Genomic DNA, 19,264 nt, shown 5'->3' on the forward strand with positions numbered 1-19,264 from the left:
TGTTAAATTCCTAGCTCATAATCCAGTGGCATTCTTTACTAATTTTTGATACAAGTCACTGTAATCAAGCCAAAGAACAGTAGAGGGATTGAGCTCCAAACTTAATCATAATTAATTAATTTGGTTGTTTGATCGATGAAAATGCCGTGAAAATGGCGTACGTTGTCAACCACGGGCCATCATTTATACGATAGAGTTGCCTCCCCTGTCCGCCCATACGGATAATTCCTTCTTTGACGCATGTAAACGAAATGCAGTTCATCGGAGTTCAATCCGTGACTTCAACTTCAAAGGGATCTAAAATGCCTTGTTATGCTAACAAGTGCAGGTTCTACAAATTTGGAGGCATAAATGCCTCTGAATTACGAGCTGTGAATTTTACACACTAAAGTTCAACATTACCCTATTGTATATTTATATTATTCCTGCGACCTTAGGATCACAAGTACAATGTTTTAACTACTGAGCTAGCCGGCCCCCAACATAAACAGGGCCCCGCTCGATAATGTTTTCTTCTCTCTGTCAGAGCGGAGTGTCTGTCCACAGCTGAGTGTGGAAGATGGAAACGTGCGCTACCTGGAAGACAGCAACGCCAGCCTCCCTGGTTTCGTCTCGCCCGGTTCTCGTGCAAAGGTCACGTGTCAGGGAGACTTCAAGCTGCAAGGCCCTGCTCAAGTTAACTGCTCCTCCGGACGGTGGCAGCCGTCTGTGCCGAGGTGAGAGCTTAGGGGTGGACCTATGGTACATGAGAGGAAAGGTGGCTGCCGTCTGTGCCGAGGTGAGAGCTTAGTGCTGGACTGGACCTATGGTATGAGAGGAAAGGTGGCTGCCGTCTGTGCCGAGGTGAGAGCTTAGTGCTGGACTGGACCTATGGTATGAGAGGAAAGGTTGCTGCCGTCTGTGCCGAGGTGAGAACTTAGGGCTGGACCTATGGTATGAGAGGAAAGGTGGCTGCCGTCTGTGCCGAGGTGAGAGCTTAGGGCTGGACCTATGGTACACGAGAGGAAAGGTGGCTGCCGTCTGTGCCGAGGTGAGAACTTAGGGCTGGACCTATGGTATGAGAGGAAAGGTGGCTGCCGTCTGTGCCGAGGTGAGAACTTAGGGCTGGACCTATGGTATGAGAGGAAAGGTGGCTGCCGTCTGTGCCGAGGTGAGAACTTAGGGCTGGACCTATGGTATGAGAGGAAAGGTGGCTGCCGTCTGTGCCGAGGTGAGAACTTAGGGCTGGACCTATGGTATGAGAGGAAAGGTTGCTGCCGTCTGTGCCGAGGTGAGAGCTTGGGGCTGGACCTATGGTATGAGAGGAAAGGTGGCTGCCGTCTGTGCCGAGGTGAGAACTTAGGGCTGGACCTATTGTATGAGAGGAAAGGGCTTCCAGAATGAGACAGGGGCTGGCCAGGTGGGGATGGGGGGGGGGTGGTGCTGAAAGTTAGCAATTCAAAAGGGGTATTCTGGGTTTCTGTTTGAGGAATAAGCTACATCTGCCGTGGGGGTGGGGGGGGGGATTCCAATTCCCAGGAAACTCAATCAGATCCAACCCTGGAGCTCATCTTGTCGCTAATGTTCACGAATTAGTGTCCCAAATTCAAGTTGTTGCAAACTACTACACTTTGCAGACGGTGAGAGAGCGTAAAAAGAATCCAAACAAAAAATAGACTGCCAACGTTCAAAAATTCAGAATAAAAAAACCAAGAAAGGTATGTTGTTTGAACGTTTAATTATTGACAAAACAAAACGTTACGTTTTGAGAACACGGTGAGAGAATGTGTTGAAACTGAGGCCAAATCATGGACCAAAAAAGGTTGACTTTGACATTCGTTTCATTCCTTAAGGCTGGAGTCTGACCCTGAGAGCAGGAAGTAGGACTGGAAATGGGTAACGCGTTCAACTGACGTGTCCCAAATAAAACAAAATAGACAGCATTTCTAGAGAAATGATTGAATTAATGTATTCAAGCTCGAAAATGTAACGAGCGAGCATTTTTCAAAGAATTTATTTTTGCGTGGCCAGCCGGATTTACTATAAGACAAATCGGAATCTTATTTTGGCGCTGGACCCAACTTTTAAAATCTAAATAATAAATTGACAGCTTGTTACACAAACATTCTTAAATCATAAAAGAATTATTTTTTCATCAAGACAAGATCAGTACAATTCGAAGTTTTGAACGTTTTAAAAAAGGGAGCCCGGAAACAGGTCATGCAAGGTCGTGTTTGCCCAAGCAGACGAATTTTCTGCATATTGCTTCCTTCTTTGAAGTCAACCGCCGCCGATAAGTTCGTGTGATTCGCAGTCGTTTGTTGCATTTTAGATTCAGAGGTACACAATATTGTGCTATGAGGGCCCCAAAGGGGGGGGGGGGGGGGAGGGGTATCATCACGATCACGGGAAGGGAAATTTTAGCTTTCACGATCACAGTTACCTTGATTTTTGTTTTCACGATCACAAACACCTTGACGAATAGAGGATCATAGAGTGATACAGCTGTGAAAAATGTACGTTGAAAATAAAATGCTTTGCAATAATGCCCATCACGATCACGAACACAAATGACGATAACGATCACGAGACTTGATTTTTTTGTCATCACGGATCACGGGCAAAGTCCCATCACGATCACAGAAATGGAAATTTCGGCAATCACGGTCACAGAAAGGTCAAAAAACGCCAATCACGATCACGATTTTAAACCCTTTGGGGCCCTCTGCTATTGCAGATACAGCGAGTCGCATTGAAATCACACACTGACGACTACATTGTGAAACAAAGGAAAGTGGATAACACGGGTCCACGATGGCTGAGGGGTAAAATAAACCACGAAATCTGTTGTGTGGTTTACGCAAGCTAAATAGCCATTCAAACGAAGTGTGTCATCTAATGCTGTTAAATGCTATTGCAAATGTGTTCCATAAGGTTAGAACTGCTTTTTTTCGTGAGAAGATTTAAATCGTTCTGTAAAACATTTGAGGCAGACTGGGGCTTTAATGAATTTTGAACTTTTGCTTTTTCTGTGTGCATCAAGGCAACTCGATCCTTTCTTGTGGGTGTGCAGATGTGTGGCCCAGAAGTGTGAGACCGTTGAGCACGGAACGAAGTGTTCACTAAATACCACTGCAGGGAACACAGTCTTCCTGTCGCCTGATACTGAAATCTACCCCGGCCAAGTGTAGGTTCATCATAGTAGAAGTAGTGTTTGTGTGTAGGGGGATTGGTGGGTGTTTGTGCGTTTGTGGGGTGGGGTGGGTGGGTGGGTTGGGTGTATGTGTATGTGTGTGCATCTGTATGCGTGTGTGTGTGTGTGTGTGTGCGTGTGTGTGTGTGTGTGTGTGTGTGTGTGTGTGTGTGTGTTTATGCATTCATCTGCGTTAACCTGTGTGTGTGTGTGTGTGTGTGTGTGTGTGTGTGTGTGTGTGTGTGTGTGTGTGTGTGTGTGGGTGTGTGTCATACTGCTGCCGATGTTGAAGCAGATGATGATGATGATGATGATGTTGATTTCTTACAGTGTTCAAATTGGCTGCAAGGAGGGATTTTACCGAAAGCAAGGGTGCGGAAATGCAGAAAGAATCTGTTTGTTCAACGGTACCCTAACTGTCCCTGATTTAGTCTGCGATAAAGGTAATTTGTTCTTCGTTATCTTTTTGTCTGTTTGTCCCTGTTGTGTCTCCTGATGATTGCATTTAACGGTGGTGCTCACAGTGGCTGTGTGTAAGGTCAACTGGAAGGGTTCGCTTGGTTGAGTGCTTGGGGTGTTTTAATTGCCTGTGTGTGAAGCGCACCCGATTGATTGATTTTGATGAGTGCTTGGGGTGTTTTAATTGCCTCTGTGTGAAGCGTACCCGATTGATTGACTTTGATGAGTGTTTGGGGTGTTTTAATTGGCTGTGTGTGAAGCGTACCCGATTGATTGCCTTTAATGACTGCTTGGGGTGTTTTGATTGGCTGTGTGTGAAGCGTACGCGATTGATTGCCTTTAATGAGTGCTTGGGGTGTTTTAATTGGCTGTGTGTGAAGCGTACCCGATTGATTGACTTTGATGAGTGTTTGGGGTGTTTTAATTGCCTGTGTGTGAAGCGTACCCGATTGATTGACTTTGATGAGTGCTTGGGGTGTTTTAATTGCCTGTGTGTGAAGCGTACCCGATTGATTGACTTTGATGAGTGTTTGGGGTGTTTTAATTGCCTGTGTGTGGGTGTCACTAAAAGTCGAAAAGACGCGAAAAGACGCGAAAAGACACGAAAAGTCCTGGTACATGTAACTGTTTTTAGTCGAGATTGGTGATTTAATATAAACAATCATCAAAACATGCACACACTCTCTCTCTCTCTCTCTCTCTCTCTCTCTCTCTCTCTCTCTCTCTCTCTCTCTCTCTCTCTCTCTCTCTCTCTCTCTCTCTCTCTCTCTCTCTTCCTCTCTCTCTCTGTCGCATGTGTGTGTGTGTGTGTGTGTGTGTGTGTGTGTGTGTGTGTGTGTGTGTGTGTATGAGCTTGTGTGTGCGTGTGTGTGTATACGAGGGTGTGTGTGTGGATGTGTGTGTGTGTGTGTATGTGCGCAGTCTTTGCTTTCGTTTGCAATTATTCTCTGTAGTATGTTCCAATGACAGGTTGGAAGATTAGGCTAAGCCTAAAACCTTTATCCTTATGTAATAAAGTTCTGAGTTCTGAGTTCTCTCTCTCTCTCTCTCTCTCTCTCTCTCTCTCTCTCTCTCTCTCTCTCTCTCTCTCTCTCTCTCTCTCTCTCTCGCATGTGTGTGTGTGTGTGAGTGTGTGTAAGTGTGTATGAGTTTGTGTGTGCGTGTGTGTGTATACGAGGAAGTCCTTATCTGCTTGAAGTGGGCGGTCATTTGTGAAAAGCTCGCAAAAAACGGATCGCTTGGGCCCCAGGTGGTCGTAATGTAATGTGCCGCCAGCTTGACTGGGTATGTTGGGGGAATCGGCGTTTTGTCAAGTAGATGTTAATTCCTTTGTCGGATCGGATGGATAGAATACCAGCTCAGCTGGCGTGTGGTCAGTTGCGTAACTTTTATGAGTTACCCGGGGTAGCCGCTGATAACAGGTTCGTGTGGGAATGTTTGATGCGCTCAGATCAAAGCCTCATTTAAGAGATAGCGAATTCCGTTGCAAGCCCCTGGAGCAAATTTTTGATTGGTGCTTTTGTGAACAAGAAACAATTGACAAGTGGCTCTATCCCATCTCCCCCCTTTCCCCGTCGCGATATAACCTTGAATGGTTGAAAACGACGTTAAACACCAAATAAAGAAAAGAAAAGTGAGGAGGTGATTGTTACAAGAAGGTGTGAATGCACTGTGTGAGTGTCAATGGTGAAAGGGTCAAAGGTGTGTTTTCGTGTATTTGTGCGTCTTTTCGTATCTATTTGCTGTCTTTTCGCGTCTTTTCGCGTCTTTTCGACTTTTAGTGACACCGCTGTGTGTGAAGCGTACCCGATTGATTGACTTTAATGAGTGTTTTTAGTGTTTTTGTTGCCTTTATGTGAGGTCTATAAATTGGTTAATTTTGAGGAATGATTATGGTGTTTCAGACCTTGTGTGTAAGATCCGTTCCGATTTGGGTTTTCATAAATGTAAACAATTGGTGGTGTTTTCAGAATAAAGAATACAGACTAGTTTATAACCCACGGTTGGCATTTCAACATCAGCTGATGTCAATACTTGAGTGTAAAACTTACAACAGGGGTTTGCATGATGTAATGAGTGATTGTGTTATTTTTCAGAGAGCGTATGTGTGATCCACGTCTCAGATTCCCATCTCAGGTTCTGCAGGCCATCAGGAGGGCCCTGGTAAGTTTTACATGACGCTAGCCAGAGTTCAAGCGTTAAAGGCGCGCTCCTACTCGTGACTTGGTTATGGGCTCACTATCTCAGATCTTACCTGGCTTTTACATGGGATTAGATCATCCGTCCACTTGGGCACATAGCACAAATCAACACCTTGGCTGCCTGTTGTGTCCAAGGAAGGACGGTCTTACCCACGTACAAGCCTGGCTTTTCAGGCCTGAAAGTGGCGAGTATTTTACTCGCCATGGCGAGTAGAAATGTTCATCTTCTCGCCAAATGCGAGTAAAGCTGATGGAACAAATTGCTGATTTGTCTAGTAAAGTTTGCTCTCTGGCGAGTACATTTTCAGAATCACTAGCCAAAGGCTAGTACACCATTTGTTGGCCTTTCAAGGCTGCTTTTGTGGCCTTTTAAGAAAGCAGTTCATCAAAATAATCCCACTGCACAGGGAGGACTGAGGCTGTTCGTTTTTATATTTAGTCAAGTTTTGACTAAATATTTTAACATCGAGGGGGAATCGAAACGAGGGTCGTGGTGTATGTGCGTGTGTGCGTGTGTGTGTCTGTGTGTGTGTGTAGAGCGATTCAGACTAAACTACTGGACCGATCTTTATGAAATTTGACATGAGAGTTCCTGGGTATGAAATCCCCGAACGTTTTTTTCATTTTTTTGATAAATGTCTTTGATGACGTCATATCCGGCTTTTCGTGAAAGTTGAGGCGGCACTGTCACGCCCTCATTTTTCAACCAAATTGGTTGAAATTTTGGTCAAGTAATCTTCGACGAAGCCCGGAAGACTTCGGTATTGCATTTCAGCTTGGTGGCTTAAAAATTAATTAATGACTTTGGTCATTAAAAATCTGAAAATTGTAAAAAAAAATAAAAATTTATAAAACGATCCAAATTTACGTTTATCTTATTCTCCATCATTTGCTGATTCCAAAAACATATAAACATGTTATATTCGGATTAAAAACAAGCTCTGAAAATTAAATATATAAAAATTATTATCAAAATTAAATTGTCGAAATCAATTTAAAAACACTTTCATCTTATTCCTTGTCGGTTCCTGATTCCAAAAACATATAGATATGATATGTTTCGATTAAAAACACGCTCAGAAAGTTAAAACAAAGAGAGGTACAGAAAAGCGTGCTATCCTTCTTAGCGCAACTGCTACCCCGCTCTTCTTGTCAATTTCACTGCCTTTGCCATGAGCGGTGGACTGACGATGCTACGAGTATACGGTCTTGCTGAAAAATGGTATTGCGTTCAGTTTCATTCTGTGAGTTCGACAGCTACTTGACTAAATATTGTATTTTCGCCTTACGCGACTTGTTCTGTCTTTCTGTGTTTTCTTCCTTTCTACCTCTCTTCATTTCTTTTTGTTCTTTCTTTCTTTATACAGTCAAACCTGTCCATAACGAACACCCAAAGGACCGAAGAAAAGGATTTGGGATTGGTCGCTGTGGGGAGGTGGTCGCTTCCGACAGGTTGTCGCAATGTAGGTTGTATTGTTTATATGTTTTCCTTTTGTGTTTGCCTAAAGCACCCCGGGAAACGACACGTTCCGCGACAAGCAATATGAGTTTCCGGACAACGTGGTGCCATGGGGAATGGATGTGGAATTTGGGTGCGACAATGAGTTCTACCACCTAGACTCCACCTTCACACAGCAGCGCTGTATTAACCAGTACACCTTCATAACGCCCAGATGTATATCAGGTACGCAAAAGCCTTTGAGTGAGTGATTGGTGGAGAGAGAAAGAGAGAGAGCGAGAGAGAGAGAGAGAGAGAGAAAGAGAGAGAGAGAGAGAGAGAGAGAGAGAGAGAGAGAGAGAGAGAGAGAGAGAGAGAGAGAGAGAGAGAGAGAAGGGGAGGGACAGACTGACAATGACAATGACAAATCTTTATTTTTCGAGGGTAACAAAAATAGGCATATATATGGGTTTTTTGCATCCGGTCCTCGCCCTAAACAGGGACTAATGTACTACTACAAGTACTACCAAAAACTCCTTACATGAGTACATAATTTTTGAGAGAGAAAGAAAGAGAGAATGTTAATATAAGAGAGTAAAGACAGACAGCGTCACATGTAAGTTCTCAAATCTCTTCAGGAGGAAACAGCAAATGCAAAAAGTTCCGAGAATAAGGTTTGTCTCGGTGAGTTTGTCATCATGAGCAGTGGAACATTTGGTCCCTGCTAGTCTGTAGTTTGAACCGTCCTCATTTACATAATATACACACGTGTAAAGAAGAGATGGTTTATTCATCACATGGGTGGTCTCTTTCATGAATGTAGGTAGGATAAAAGCTTGTTGTGTCGTTTCAGAGTGTGGCGTACGACACCGACCTCATTTACATAATGTACACACGTGTGAAGATGAGATAGTTTATTTATCACATGGGTGGTCTCCGTTTCACGTACGTATGTAGGATAAAAGCTTGTTGTGCTGTTTCAGAGTGTGGCAAACGACGCCCACCGAAGGACCCGTACATCGCAGGAGGGGAGGAGTCTGACATTGAAGTGTGGCCGTGGCAGGCAGGGCTGGTGCAGACGAACGGCAAAGAGGGAGGGCTTATTTGTGGGGCCACGCTCATCTATGACAAGTGGGCGTTGACCGCTGGCCATTGCGTCACCGAGGAATCCAGTTCCGACCAGGTAAGGGGAAGCTGGACATGCCCGCCAGGGGACAAACAATCCGTTCAAAGTAAGGTCTTATGATTTCCAGTTCATGCTCTCGAACAAGTACAAAATGCCGCGGAAAAAATGTAAGAAGTGTTTTTCTGCAGTTTAAAACAACAGCACCGCTTTACCGCAGCATTCTTTATTTCAATTTTACGGCAGTAAAATGTTTTGCTGCGGAAAAAGACGATGCGTTGGCGGATGATGACATTACTCAGTTATTCCCAGAAAAAGCCGTTTTTGCTGCAGCACTTCTGTTTTTCCGAGGAATAACTGAACAAAGTCATAATCCACTGAGGATGGTATCCTTAGATAAAACTGTGTATGGGTGGGTCTTCGGGCGATTTTAGAACGCTTCTTTTTACAACTTCAAGTGTCCTTGTTTTGGTGTTATTTTGTTTGAATATGCTTTCATTTTGTTTTATTTATTTCGATGTTATTTATGTGTGCAGTTGGCTGACAAAGATAAACTTAGACTGGTGTACGGTATGTCGCTGACACAGAACATGAAAAACAGCGCCATACACGACAAGGAGTTTCAGGTCAGTCTGACATCTGCTTGCTTATTAACATAACATGACATGACATGACAAAACTTGTCGTGACGTGACGTGACGTGACGTGACCTGACGTGACGTGACATGACATCACACCACACCACACGAACCACACCACACCACACCACAACACATCACACAACATCACACCACAGCATAGCATAGCATAACATAGCAAAGCATAGCATATTGCGTATACATTGACATCCACTTGTGTCTTTCCGAGGTGGTTAACGCTCGGTTTTGTATGTCGGGTGCGTCAATGAAAATTGTCCATTTCGATGTACCCATTTTAATGGACAATAAAGTGTTGTCATTGTTATTGTTACTGCACATCCATCTTCGACACAGGGCCAGTTCGGCGTGTCGAGCATCATTCTCCATCATCAGTTCAACAAGGATACGCTGGACCACGACATCGCACTCATTGAACTCAAGACACCAGTGGAGTTCAACTACCGTGTGGGCGTGGCCTGTCTGCCTGCCACTCAGAACTGCAGCGATCAGCGATTGGTTACAGGCATGAAGGGCGTGGTCACTGGCTGGGGGTCTTCGGAATCCGACAGCCCGTCAGACAGACTGCGGGAACTGACACTGTATGTGGCCAACACCACAGAATGCGAGAAGCACTTCAAAGATCGAGGTCAGTGTTCAAAGCCGAACATCCGTTTCCTATTTTCTGGCAAGAGAAACTATAGAGCTACCAACTTAGCTACCACATTCCATTGATCTAGGAGTGGTCATTTGATACAATTGTACAGTTGCATGAGCGTTTTTAATACAGACGAGTGGATTTTGCTTTTCCTTCTTCATCTTAGATACGGCAGAAACCGTTTCCAAAAGAGTGCCGCAGAAATGCAAGCTTTTGATAAAAACACCCAAGACGTCTCTTTTCTTTTCAAAGGGAAATTTCTGACGTCAAAAGCCAACCGAAGTTCGAAAAGTCGAAATGCGTCATAATGGCGTCATGCAAGAATTCTGCCTCTTCTTCTGCATGTCTTCCCAGTAGGTGACAAAACGTGTTGAGAAGGAAGTTTGTCTCGGTGACTTCAACTCATCAGCAGTAGAAAATCAGTCATTAGGTCACCGCCAGGCTGTACATGCATCGGGGTCGTATGTCATTAAAGGACATTTAGGAACCTACGCTAACAAGATGGCGCGAGCTTCCATTCAAATTAGCTTAAGGGCAACGAAGGTTCGATGACGTCATCAAATAGTCACATCACAGAAGGAAATGTACACAGGCTGATCGTAGCCCATTTTGGCTCGACTTATTAGACAGAGAGGCTTGAAGAGGATGATAATAACACAGTCATTAACAGAGGGCAGACCTCAACGGTCGTAAGAACGCACAATGTATTGTTTTCTGATGATTATAACCGGAACTTGCTTTTGATAATGGGGCAGACAATTCCCGTAACCCCTTCAAGGCTTACCTCCCTTCTTTGTTGTCAATCGTTAGTTTCATGGGTGACGAACAGCTGTTACTTGCGTTCACAAGCAGCTATCGAAGCACGTTCAGCAAACCAAATTAAATTACATTCTTATCCCAACTCACATATAGCAATTTACTTCAGTTTAGTGCTAGGACGCTGAAATCGTCACCTTGGTAACAAGGGGAGGTAACCCTAAAAAAAAGCTACCTTGACCCTATAACAGGACAAAGTCACGCGTGACTTCCTGACCTTGCCGCCATCTTGGAATCATACTCACTTCAGCGATCCGTGGACACGGACGTGTTTGTTTTCGCTCCGGCTTTTCAGCCGTTTTTGTCTGATGCTGCTTGTGTCAGACCCACACCTTGGTACTCGCGCACGTTCCTCTGCTCTCTACGTGTGTTTGGGGTGAGCTATTTTGATATTTTCATTGATAGTTTGACTTAGGTTTTGCCAGCGCTTAGAGCTGTTGTTTACACTTTTCACCCACCATGTCGGAAAGTGGTAAAAAGAAAAACTCTAAGTCAGTGGCGGAGCCTTCTCCTGTCAAAAAGCCTCCCCGTAAATCGAAGGCCTCTGCGAGTCATGCTGTGATTAATGTCGCAGACCCCTCGTCCAAATCTTCGTTTGATGTTACTATCGATGTGCCTGAATCACCCTCTATGCCTAAATTGCCCTCAGAATCATTGTCAGCCGCCCCTGCCCTGGTTCTAGTTCTGTTAGTGATAAGCAAGATGTTTCTGCTTTTTTGCGCTCAATGAGCTACATGCCTGAATTACCCATGCCAAAATTGCCTTTAGAATCAATTACAGTCGCTTCAGGTTCTAGCTCTGTTGGTGATAAGCAAGATGTTTCTGCTATTTTGCGCTCACTGAGCGCTCAGATGTCATCACTTTCAGCAGAACTTTCGTCGACCAAGGCAGAACTGCTGTCTTTTCCGCCTGGTGTTGGCGATTCCCGTTCCCTGGGCAGGGTGCGTGTTCCTCCTTCGGCCACAGTCACGTCCGCTGGCGTGCATGCGTCTTTTGATGGCAGTGACGGTCATTCTCTTCTGCGTTCTCAGGCCTCTTCTGGTGGTCGGCCTGTTAACGATCAAGGTATTTATTCTTCGTTAGTAGCCGGGTTCTCCGGCCAAAGCGAAGATCGTATACTGGAGAAAGTAGCCACGCCGGTACGCCGCGCCGTGAGTGAAAGCGATCCCCGTGTTACGCCGTTCCGGTTGCATGAGCGGCAAGCACGAGGGGTAGCCCAGATACGTGTTCGGTCTCAGACCGAACAGGGGACTTGCGTCCGCCGTCACTCCCCGCATTAAGGTCGGTTGGTGTGGCGGCACAGCATTCCCCGCTTCCGCCCGGTGGGGCGGAAGCAATCCCTAGGGACACACTGCTTGGGTATCGCATCCCTCGTGTGTCGTCCCTTCCGGGTGACGCTTCGCATGACTATTGTAGTCAGGGCGGAAGTGCGTTGCCTGGTTGCACGGATGTGCGGGATTATGAGTCGGATTTTGGTGCTTCCGTTCAGGATGACGAAGATGCCAACTTCCGCGTACGGGTTGAACTTCCGCTAGCACTGGCTTTGGCGGCGGAAGTTGCTTCACGGTATTTCGAGGAGGGTGTGGCAACACCTGTAGGTTCGTTTGCCCAACCTCCTTCCGCTTTGGGGGATTTCCGTTCTGTGAAAGACGAGAAACAGCAGTTCCGTTTTCGAGAATCCCCGTTGGTAGCGTTTGAGCTGTCTGAGCTACTGACCACTGGTCAGCCTGGCGGTGCGTTTCACGCTGTACCGCTCATGGTCTGGCTCCTGATTCAGCGCAGCCTTACCTTGCTTCTTCGTGTTTAGCCTCAGCTTTGCCTGCTGGTTCGGCTAAGAAGTTTACACTGCCGCATAACTCAGTCAAGTTGATTGACTCGTTTGCCTTGCCTCGTTCCACTCTTCCGGTCACACCGGAACTTGCAGCCCTTCGGCAAGATGGATACAGCAGAGACAGAGTAGTCCCGTTTACGGAGAATTCTCTTTTGTCTTTGGAGGAGACTGGCTTACGCTTGCTTGAGTTATTGTCTCTCTGAGACTTTGCAGAGATCTCTGTCGAGATCGATCGCGTTGTCATTAGACCCATTCAAGTTTTGTGACGATGCGGTAGAGAAAGATGTCACTTTTCTATTAGGGAAGACGGCTACAGTAGAACAGTATGTTATACTGAGTCCTCTCTCTTGCTCTGAGGGAATAAGCACATGATCTTTTCGAGTTATCCTCTCTTTCGGAAACTTTGCAAAGATTTTTCTCGCGCTTTATCTTCTCTGCGCTTGTCAACTTTGAGTTTTGTCGTGACGCACGGGAGATGGATGTCATGACGCTTCTAGCCGCTTTGGCTAAAGTCTACTGAGCAGCGGAGCCTCCCAGCGCTTTTCTTTGCACATTCCGTGCACGCGTGCAGGTTCTCCTTCCCCTCTAGGATCTAAGATTTAAAGTCACTTTTGAGTCACTTTAATCTTTTCCTTTCACAGAGGTTTGCTTGATTGGTCAGCCATCGCTTGGCTCAGGTTACAAGTAAGAGGCGGATCTACTCCGCTCTTTGCTTTTTGTGGCTCATCAGGGGAGTGTTCGCACGTCTATGCTACGGTGCATTCCTCCCCATCTTCTGGGAGAAGCCGTGAACTGCTTCAGCTTGCCACATTTTGCCTCAAATTAGGCAAGATAACGAAGCTAAGCAAACACACTTAGGGTTAGACCCTCTGCCATCTATGGTGCGGCATATCTCTTATTTTTCACCTTCTCGGGTGAAGCTGCTAAGGCCGCTAATTTTTCGCCTCAGTGGCGGAAAAACAAGGCAAGCTGTTAAAACAATCTCAGCTTTTACGGTTTACGGAATCGCGCTTTCTCATTAGAGTCATAAGCTTTGGTTTCCGACAAATCGCCAGAACATGTCCAAATTACTGGCTCACATTCTGACTCAAAATCTCTATTAGGCTCGCTGAGCCACTGTTCGTAACCTCTCAGTCGGAACTTTTCCGGCTAAGCCTACCTCTTGAGGCAGTGGCTTCTGTCAGCTACTTTCGCTGCGCAGCACAAAGGACTCGCAGAAATTCCTTAGTTTCAGCTTTTCTTTCTAAGAGGTTACGGAAAGAACTAAAACACCATCATGTGGCTAAACTTAGGTTTGGCACAGAAGTCTTTAGCATTGGGGTTGTTTTTCTCCCACACGCAAAGGACAGTGAGTTTTTTTTATGTTTTGCCAGCAATAAATAGAATCACATTCCTTGAGGTCAGTGTTTCTACTTTGGCATTACGCCTCGCAGGGCTTTCTCCCGCGAGTTAACAGGCTACACTCTCGTTGTAGCCTTCACTGCGACGGCCCCTGGATTTTTTCTTAAATTTGCAATGTGCTAGGAGTTTTCTCCTACATCGCAGAATAGTACGCATTTGTTCGCCCTGTTAGATTCTCTAGCCTTCTCGGCTAGGCCATCGAAGTGACGTCACACGTGTCACAGTATGGTATACAGGCGTCCGGTTTTACCGCGCCTACCCCTCTGTTTATCCGAAGGTTGAATCTTGGTTTTCCATTTCAGGGATTCAGCTTTGGGTACTTTCTCAGGTCTTTCTGCATGCTTTTCTAAGCGTCAATTTAGGCTGAGCCAATTTCGCTCAAAGGGCAGAGGGAGGGTACAACTTACCTTCCCCTCAGCGATTTTTCCCAACTTTAGGTTTCTAGCACTTGATTTTCTAGTTAAGGAAACCTTGGTTTTATACGGAAGCCGTATTCTATCCCTAGGCCAGTTCTCTTACTTTGAGATTATTTTCTCAAGGTTTTTGAACTAACTTCATGTAATGCCTCTAACGTTACGGTCATCGGGAAACTGAAAATTTAAAGACGCTCACGCACCCCTCTCTCGGGATGGGAGCTTAGTCTGAGAGCGGATCGGGTTACTGATACCCTCGCGTGTCTTTCCCAATTGCGGGCTGGGCTAACTTAGTACTAGCATGCAATCAGGTTTTCAATACTCCCTACGTTTCACTCCTGATTTTGCAATAGGGAAAGTTTACCCTCATCTTTGCAGCCTCGGCTTATTCTTTATCGTTTTTCAGCAAAGGCCGCAACTCGGTCTCGTTCTGACCACCGAGGTTTAAGCGTCATCGGTCTCGGTTGCTACCGGGATGGGTGACCGTTTTGAATATGGGCCTTTCAGGCATTCTTTCTAACTTTCAAGCTGTGGCCTTATGGCTTCAGCTATTGTACTGCCGTTTACTCACACTCAAATTCAGCAGTACTTTGCTCCCGCGAGGGATTCATTTCCGGTTAACAGAAGTTCGCCCTCTTTATTTCAAGCCACGGTGTATGGCATTCCGTTTGTCAAATAATTATTTGGATACTTTTTCATGTTTTTTTCACCAGTTTTAGCTAAATAATCATTATTTAGAAGCTCATGTGCTAAATAAGTAATTGTTTATAAACAATGTAAAACAATTCTAAATAATTTTTTGTTTACGTAAACAATTCATTATTTACCTAAACAATTCATTGTTTACGTAAATAATTCATTGTTTACGTAAATAATGATTTATTTACGTAAACAATATATTATTTAGACTTATATTACATTGTTTATAAAGAATCAGCAATGTTGCTAAATAAATCATTATTTACGTAAACAATGAATTATTTACGTAAACAATGAATTGTTTAGCCAACACATTTTCCATTATTTAGGGGTTTCTAGGATTCGCTTCTGAACTAAGTTTTATGTCTTTCAGTGATTACTATAATTGAATACAAGGTCTCTCCACACACTCTTATCTTAAAATAGCTGTTGTTTGGATATTATTTTATTTATTTTACAAGCCGAGTACGAAAATAACTGATCTCATACACAGTCAACGGTCAAGGTCAATTAAGGTGTTTCCCTGCCGGGAGTGTTTAGTGTTTGCATTTTCTTGCTGGAAGTTGTTGAAACACAGTTTTTTTCCCCTTATGTTCTCTGTTCTGTTTATGTCCCAACAACATGCCTGTCTTTCCATTTCTCTTCCTTTCATCGTTTCATTTCAAAGAGAAAAGTAAAAACAGCTGTGAACCGTTGAAAAACGGGAAACAATGCCTCCGACGCGTTCCGAGAAGAATCTGATCGAGTGACTTCCCTTGCCTCATGCACAGGCCTCATGCAAAACATTGCGATCGGGCGAGAAGCGAAAATATTCTGAGCGATTGTTACCAGAGGAGAGGCGGCGATACCACCAGAAGATTTGGGAGATTGACGGGAATGATCCGTATGACATTCTCAACCAGGTGCTGGTCAGCAAATCCGGACGATCTGCCAGAGCTGAGTTACATCAACATCGTAAATTATTTTGTGCTTGGCAAGAGTGCATACACTGTCACTGATACAGATACACATGTGAGCAGCTGAAAAGCTTACAACAGTTTTGATTCCTACCGACTTTTTGTCTCTGGCTGGGTGAGGGATGTCAAGTGCTACAGCCCAGAACTCTGTCATTTCTGCAAAGGTAAGAATGTGCTTTCAGTTTATAATGAATGAACGTGAGTGTTCTCTGTCTTGTGTTGCTGATATCACAAGTTGCAGTTCAGGATATTGTGTTGAGGCTTTGTCTTTGATATATTCTTCGCTTCAGTTTGTATTCTGGACTACGACAAAAGCTGTAGATAGTCTTGAATATATTTATATTTTGAAATAGCTTGCAAAATATTATATAAATTTATAATGAGCTTCATGTTCATATTCAGTTAAAAATCTGTTGTTTACTTTTCATTGTTAAGGTTATTGTAAAGCACATTATGTGCGTCTTAGAGTTATATTCATTCGATTGACCTAGCTGAATGCTGATTTGTGCGACCTTCAATTTATTTTTCAGATTCTTCATTCACAACGCCTTAATGAACCAGCACTTTCTCCTTGGATCATCGCCACTTCTGATGGCAACATACTGGCAGCACACTGTACCTGCATGGCCGGAGTTGGAGAAACCGGCATGGCCGGAGTTGGAGAAACCTGCACACACGTCCCTTCACCTTCAAGGAGTCAGCTGTTGAGTGTGCTGTGGCAGACCGCCATTTCTGTTTGGAATCTAACAGTGAGGGGATGCTTTGTCTGCGCAAAGACCACCCATACTTTAGTCAAGTACAGTGCCAGATTGTTATGACCAGTTCCTCCTACTGCGATTTCATGGTGTGGACTACTGTGGATAAAGTTATTGTCCGAGTATTGCCTGACTGTGATTTTTGGGCAATGTGTGTGGAGAAAGCTTTGAAAGTGTTCAGACTCGCAGTTCTTCCAGAGCTAGTTGGAAACTGGCTGGACAGAGAAGCTGAGCCTCTACAAGCAGTGGATGTGAACCAGGAGCAGCTGCAAACACCAGCCGTGAAACGCAGCAAGAAACAGTGACAATGCCAGACTCGCTTGCTCATGTGTGTGGGAAAACAAACATCATGTATGACTGTACACATAGAAAGTGGCAGTAGTAAAGTTGTAGAGAGGGAGAGAATACATCGAACGCAGAAGAAGAGAGGGAGAGAAAAGAGAGCATGTAATGTTTTAAATCACAGTTCACACTCACAGAGAAGTCATCAATTGTTCCATTCTTGTTTCATTTTATTCTTAAACTTAAAGTAAAATCATGCACAGATGTAGACATACATTTTGTTTAGGATCACCGACCACAATACAAAATCAAGTGCTACAAGTATAAATTATGATGCATACAGGACCTTATTTTGTGATTGTTTTACATCCACTGCTGTGAATAACAAAGAATCATGAGCAGTTTGATTATCAACTTATTCAGCCAAGTATATTGTTCATTCTCCTTGTTCAATGTTTCCAGTGACACGGATTGGCTGCTTGATTTAGGGAACAAATAAGAGTGTGTGGTCCAGCGTATTTCTGCATCAGTACAGTCAAGTAATACAGTGTTTAAATTGGCAGTGGAACTGAAAGTTAGTTTCTATTATCAACTAGTTCTGTTTTGATGACAACAAAATTGAACACATTTATTTCTGCAAAAAAGCGCACAGGTCTATTGATCATAATGAATAGTTAATGACTCACATACCCACAGTATGTTATTTCAATTTTGAACATTTAGTGAAAGTGTTCTCTTCACTTTGGCTTCATACCTGCAATACTGGTAGTGGTATGTTCAGTGTTGCTTGCAGTTGCATGTTATTGGTAGTTTAAATGTGTGCTCGCATTTCAAGTGTAGGCCATTTAATTTTTCAATGCTCCTTATCTTGTTTCCTGTGTAGAGCTATTTTGAGGTTAATCAGCATAATTCAACCTTTGTCAGTTGTGTCAATACATGTCACATTTATGCAAAATGATTTCAAAGTGTATGTTAAAGTGGTGTGTGTGTGTGTGTGTGTGTGTGTGTGATAGAAAGAGTGAAATCTGCTCTTGAATTGGAAGGAAATAGCAGCAGGTCAGATCATATACACATGTATATTCAAATTCAAGATTCCATCCAGTGAAAACATGATAACAGAAAAACTGTTGCTTCTGCTCATGTGAGACACCTGAATCAGATACAATACACCACAGTTTAATTAACACATTCTTTAAACAATGCCTTCATCTTCAAATTCAAGATTCCGTCCAGTGAAAACATAACAGAAAGACTATTGCTGCTGCTCCTGCGAGACATCAGAATCAGATACAAATACAATACACCACAGTTTAATTAACATATTCTCTAGTCTAAACAATGCCTTCAGTTCACATGGGTGAAACTGATCAGAATTGAAAATAAGGAAAATGAGGCCAGGGTCCAGGGGCCGCCCAAGCCCTGGTGGGGTGCAGGGCAGGGGCGGATCAGTTCATTTTATGGGGGGGTTTCCCAAAAGTATATTGTGAAGATATGGGTGTGAAGGCGCGAAGCGCCTAGCTTGCTAGGGGGGTCCGGGGGCATGCAAAGGATGCAAAATGGTGCAATCTGGTGCATTCTGAGGATGATCATTACCAGTTTCAGGCAGCAGATTTTGTCACTGATTTAATACCCCAAAAATTGAAACTCAATGTAAAATAAAGAAATGCACCATAAAAATATTTTTATTTTTTGGCTGTTTTTTTTTCCGGAAACCCCAGAAACTCCCTCCCTTGTCCGCCCCTGCAGGGGCAACGCCCTACTAGGGGGGCCCAGGGGTGAGAAGCCCCCCGGAAGAAAACGAAAAATCAGGCTTTTAAGGGTAAAAGTAGGCCTATCCTGGTATCCCTGAATTTCTCTATGAGATAATAAAGTATTCTTATTCTTATTATCTCAAACACACAAATTTGCACATTAAACATGGTAACAAATGCCAAGCTGTAGTCCGATAATTCGCGCGCCCAGTGAAACAAAGACTCAGCGATGTCCGGTCACTGTGTTAGGGGAAAAACGAATCAGATCGCCGGCAAAAAAAAAAAAAAAAAAAAAAAATTTTTTACATTTTTTTTTAAAAGATTTTCAAAATAAGGAATTCCTTATTTGACCAATTTCATTTGGCGGATTTCCGCCCTGAGGCGGAAGAGTTTCACCCATGAGTTCACTAGGCTGTGTTTATGCAGCGTCACAGCAAGAATCACATGATACCAGTGCAAACATTGACAAGCCCAGATGATACAGTGACTATTTTGTCCAGTGTTACCACTTCTTCCTCTTCCCTTGCAAACAAAAGATCAGTCAGAATATCAGAGTTCAGAATTTTGTACTTTCCACAAAGAATACCGATAACTCGCTCAACATAAATTCTCAGATTAGCTAGTTTGCGTGTTGACTATCTCATAAGCTGTAAGCTGACTCTTCCCTCTTGTAA

At 44.0% G+C, this 19,264-nt stretch overlaps 1 protein-coding gene and 1 long non-coding RNA gene across 2 annotated transcripts in view; both read left to right on the top strand.

The window, feature by feature from the left end:
• Nucleotides 1–19,264, top strand: part of LOC138965251 (uncharacterized) — a 48,589-nt gene that overhangs the window by 13,522 nt on the left and 15,803 nt on the right. The window contains exons 7-14 of the mRNA XM_070337377.1: nucleotides 527–716; nucleotides 3,053–3,166; nucleotides 3,503–3,615; nucleotides 5,728–5,794; nucleotides 7,341–7,516; nucleotides 8,254–8,453; nucleotides 8,930–9,019; nucleotides 9,386–9,677. Of these exons, the coding sequence (XP_070193478.1) occupies nucleotides 527–716; nucleotides 3,053–3,166; nucleotides 3,503–3,615; nucleotides 5,728–5,794; nucleotides 7,341–7,516; nucleotides 8,254–8,453; nucleotides 8,930–9,019; nucleotides 9,386–9,677 (1,242 nt within the window). The remainder of the gene's footprint in view (nucleotides 1–526; nucleotides 717–3,052; nucleotides 3,167–3,502; nucleotides 3,616–5,727; nucleotides 5,795–7,340; nucleotides 7,517–8,253; nucleotides 8,454–8,929; nucleotides 9,020–9,385; nucleotides 9,678–19,264) is intronic.
• On the top strand, nucleotides 14,816–17,797 carry LOC138965250 (uncharacterized). The gene is made up of 2 exons (XR_011455381.1): nucleotides 14,816–15,966; nucleotides 16,333–17,797. It is a non-coding gene; the product is annotated as an uncharacterized lncRNA (long non-coding RNA).

The sequence above is a fragment of the Littorina saxatilis genome, linkage group LG4 (genome assembly GCF_037325665.1).
Source record: "Littorina saxatilis isolate snail1 linkage group LG4, US_GU_Lsax_2.0, whole genome shotgun sequence".
Classification (NCBI taxonomy): Eukaryota; Metazoa; Mollusca; class Gastropoda; order Littorinimorpha; family Littorinidae; genus Littorina; species Littorina saxatilis.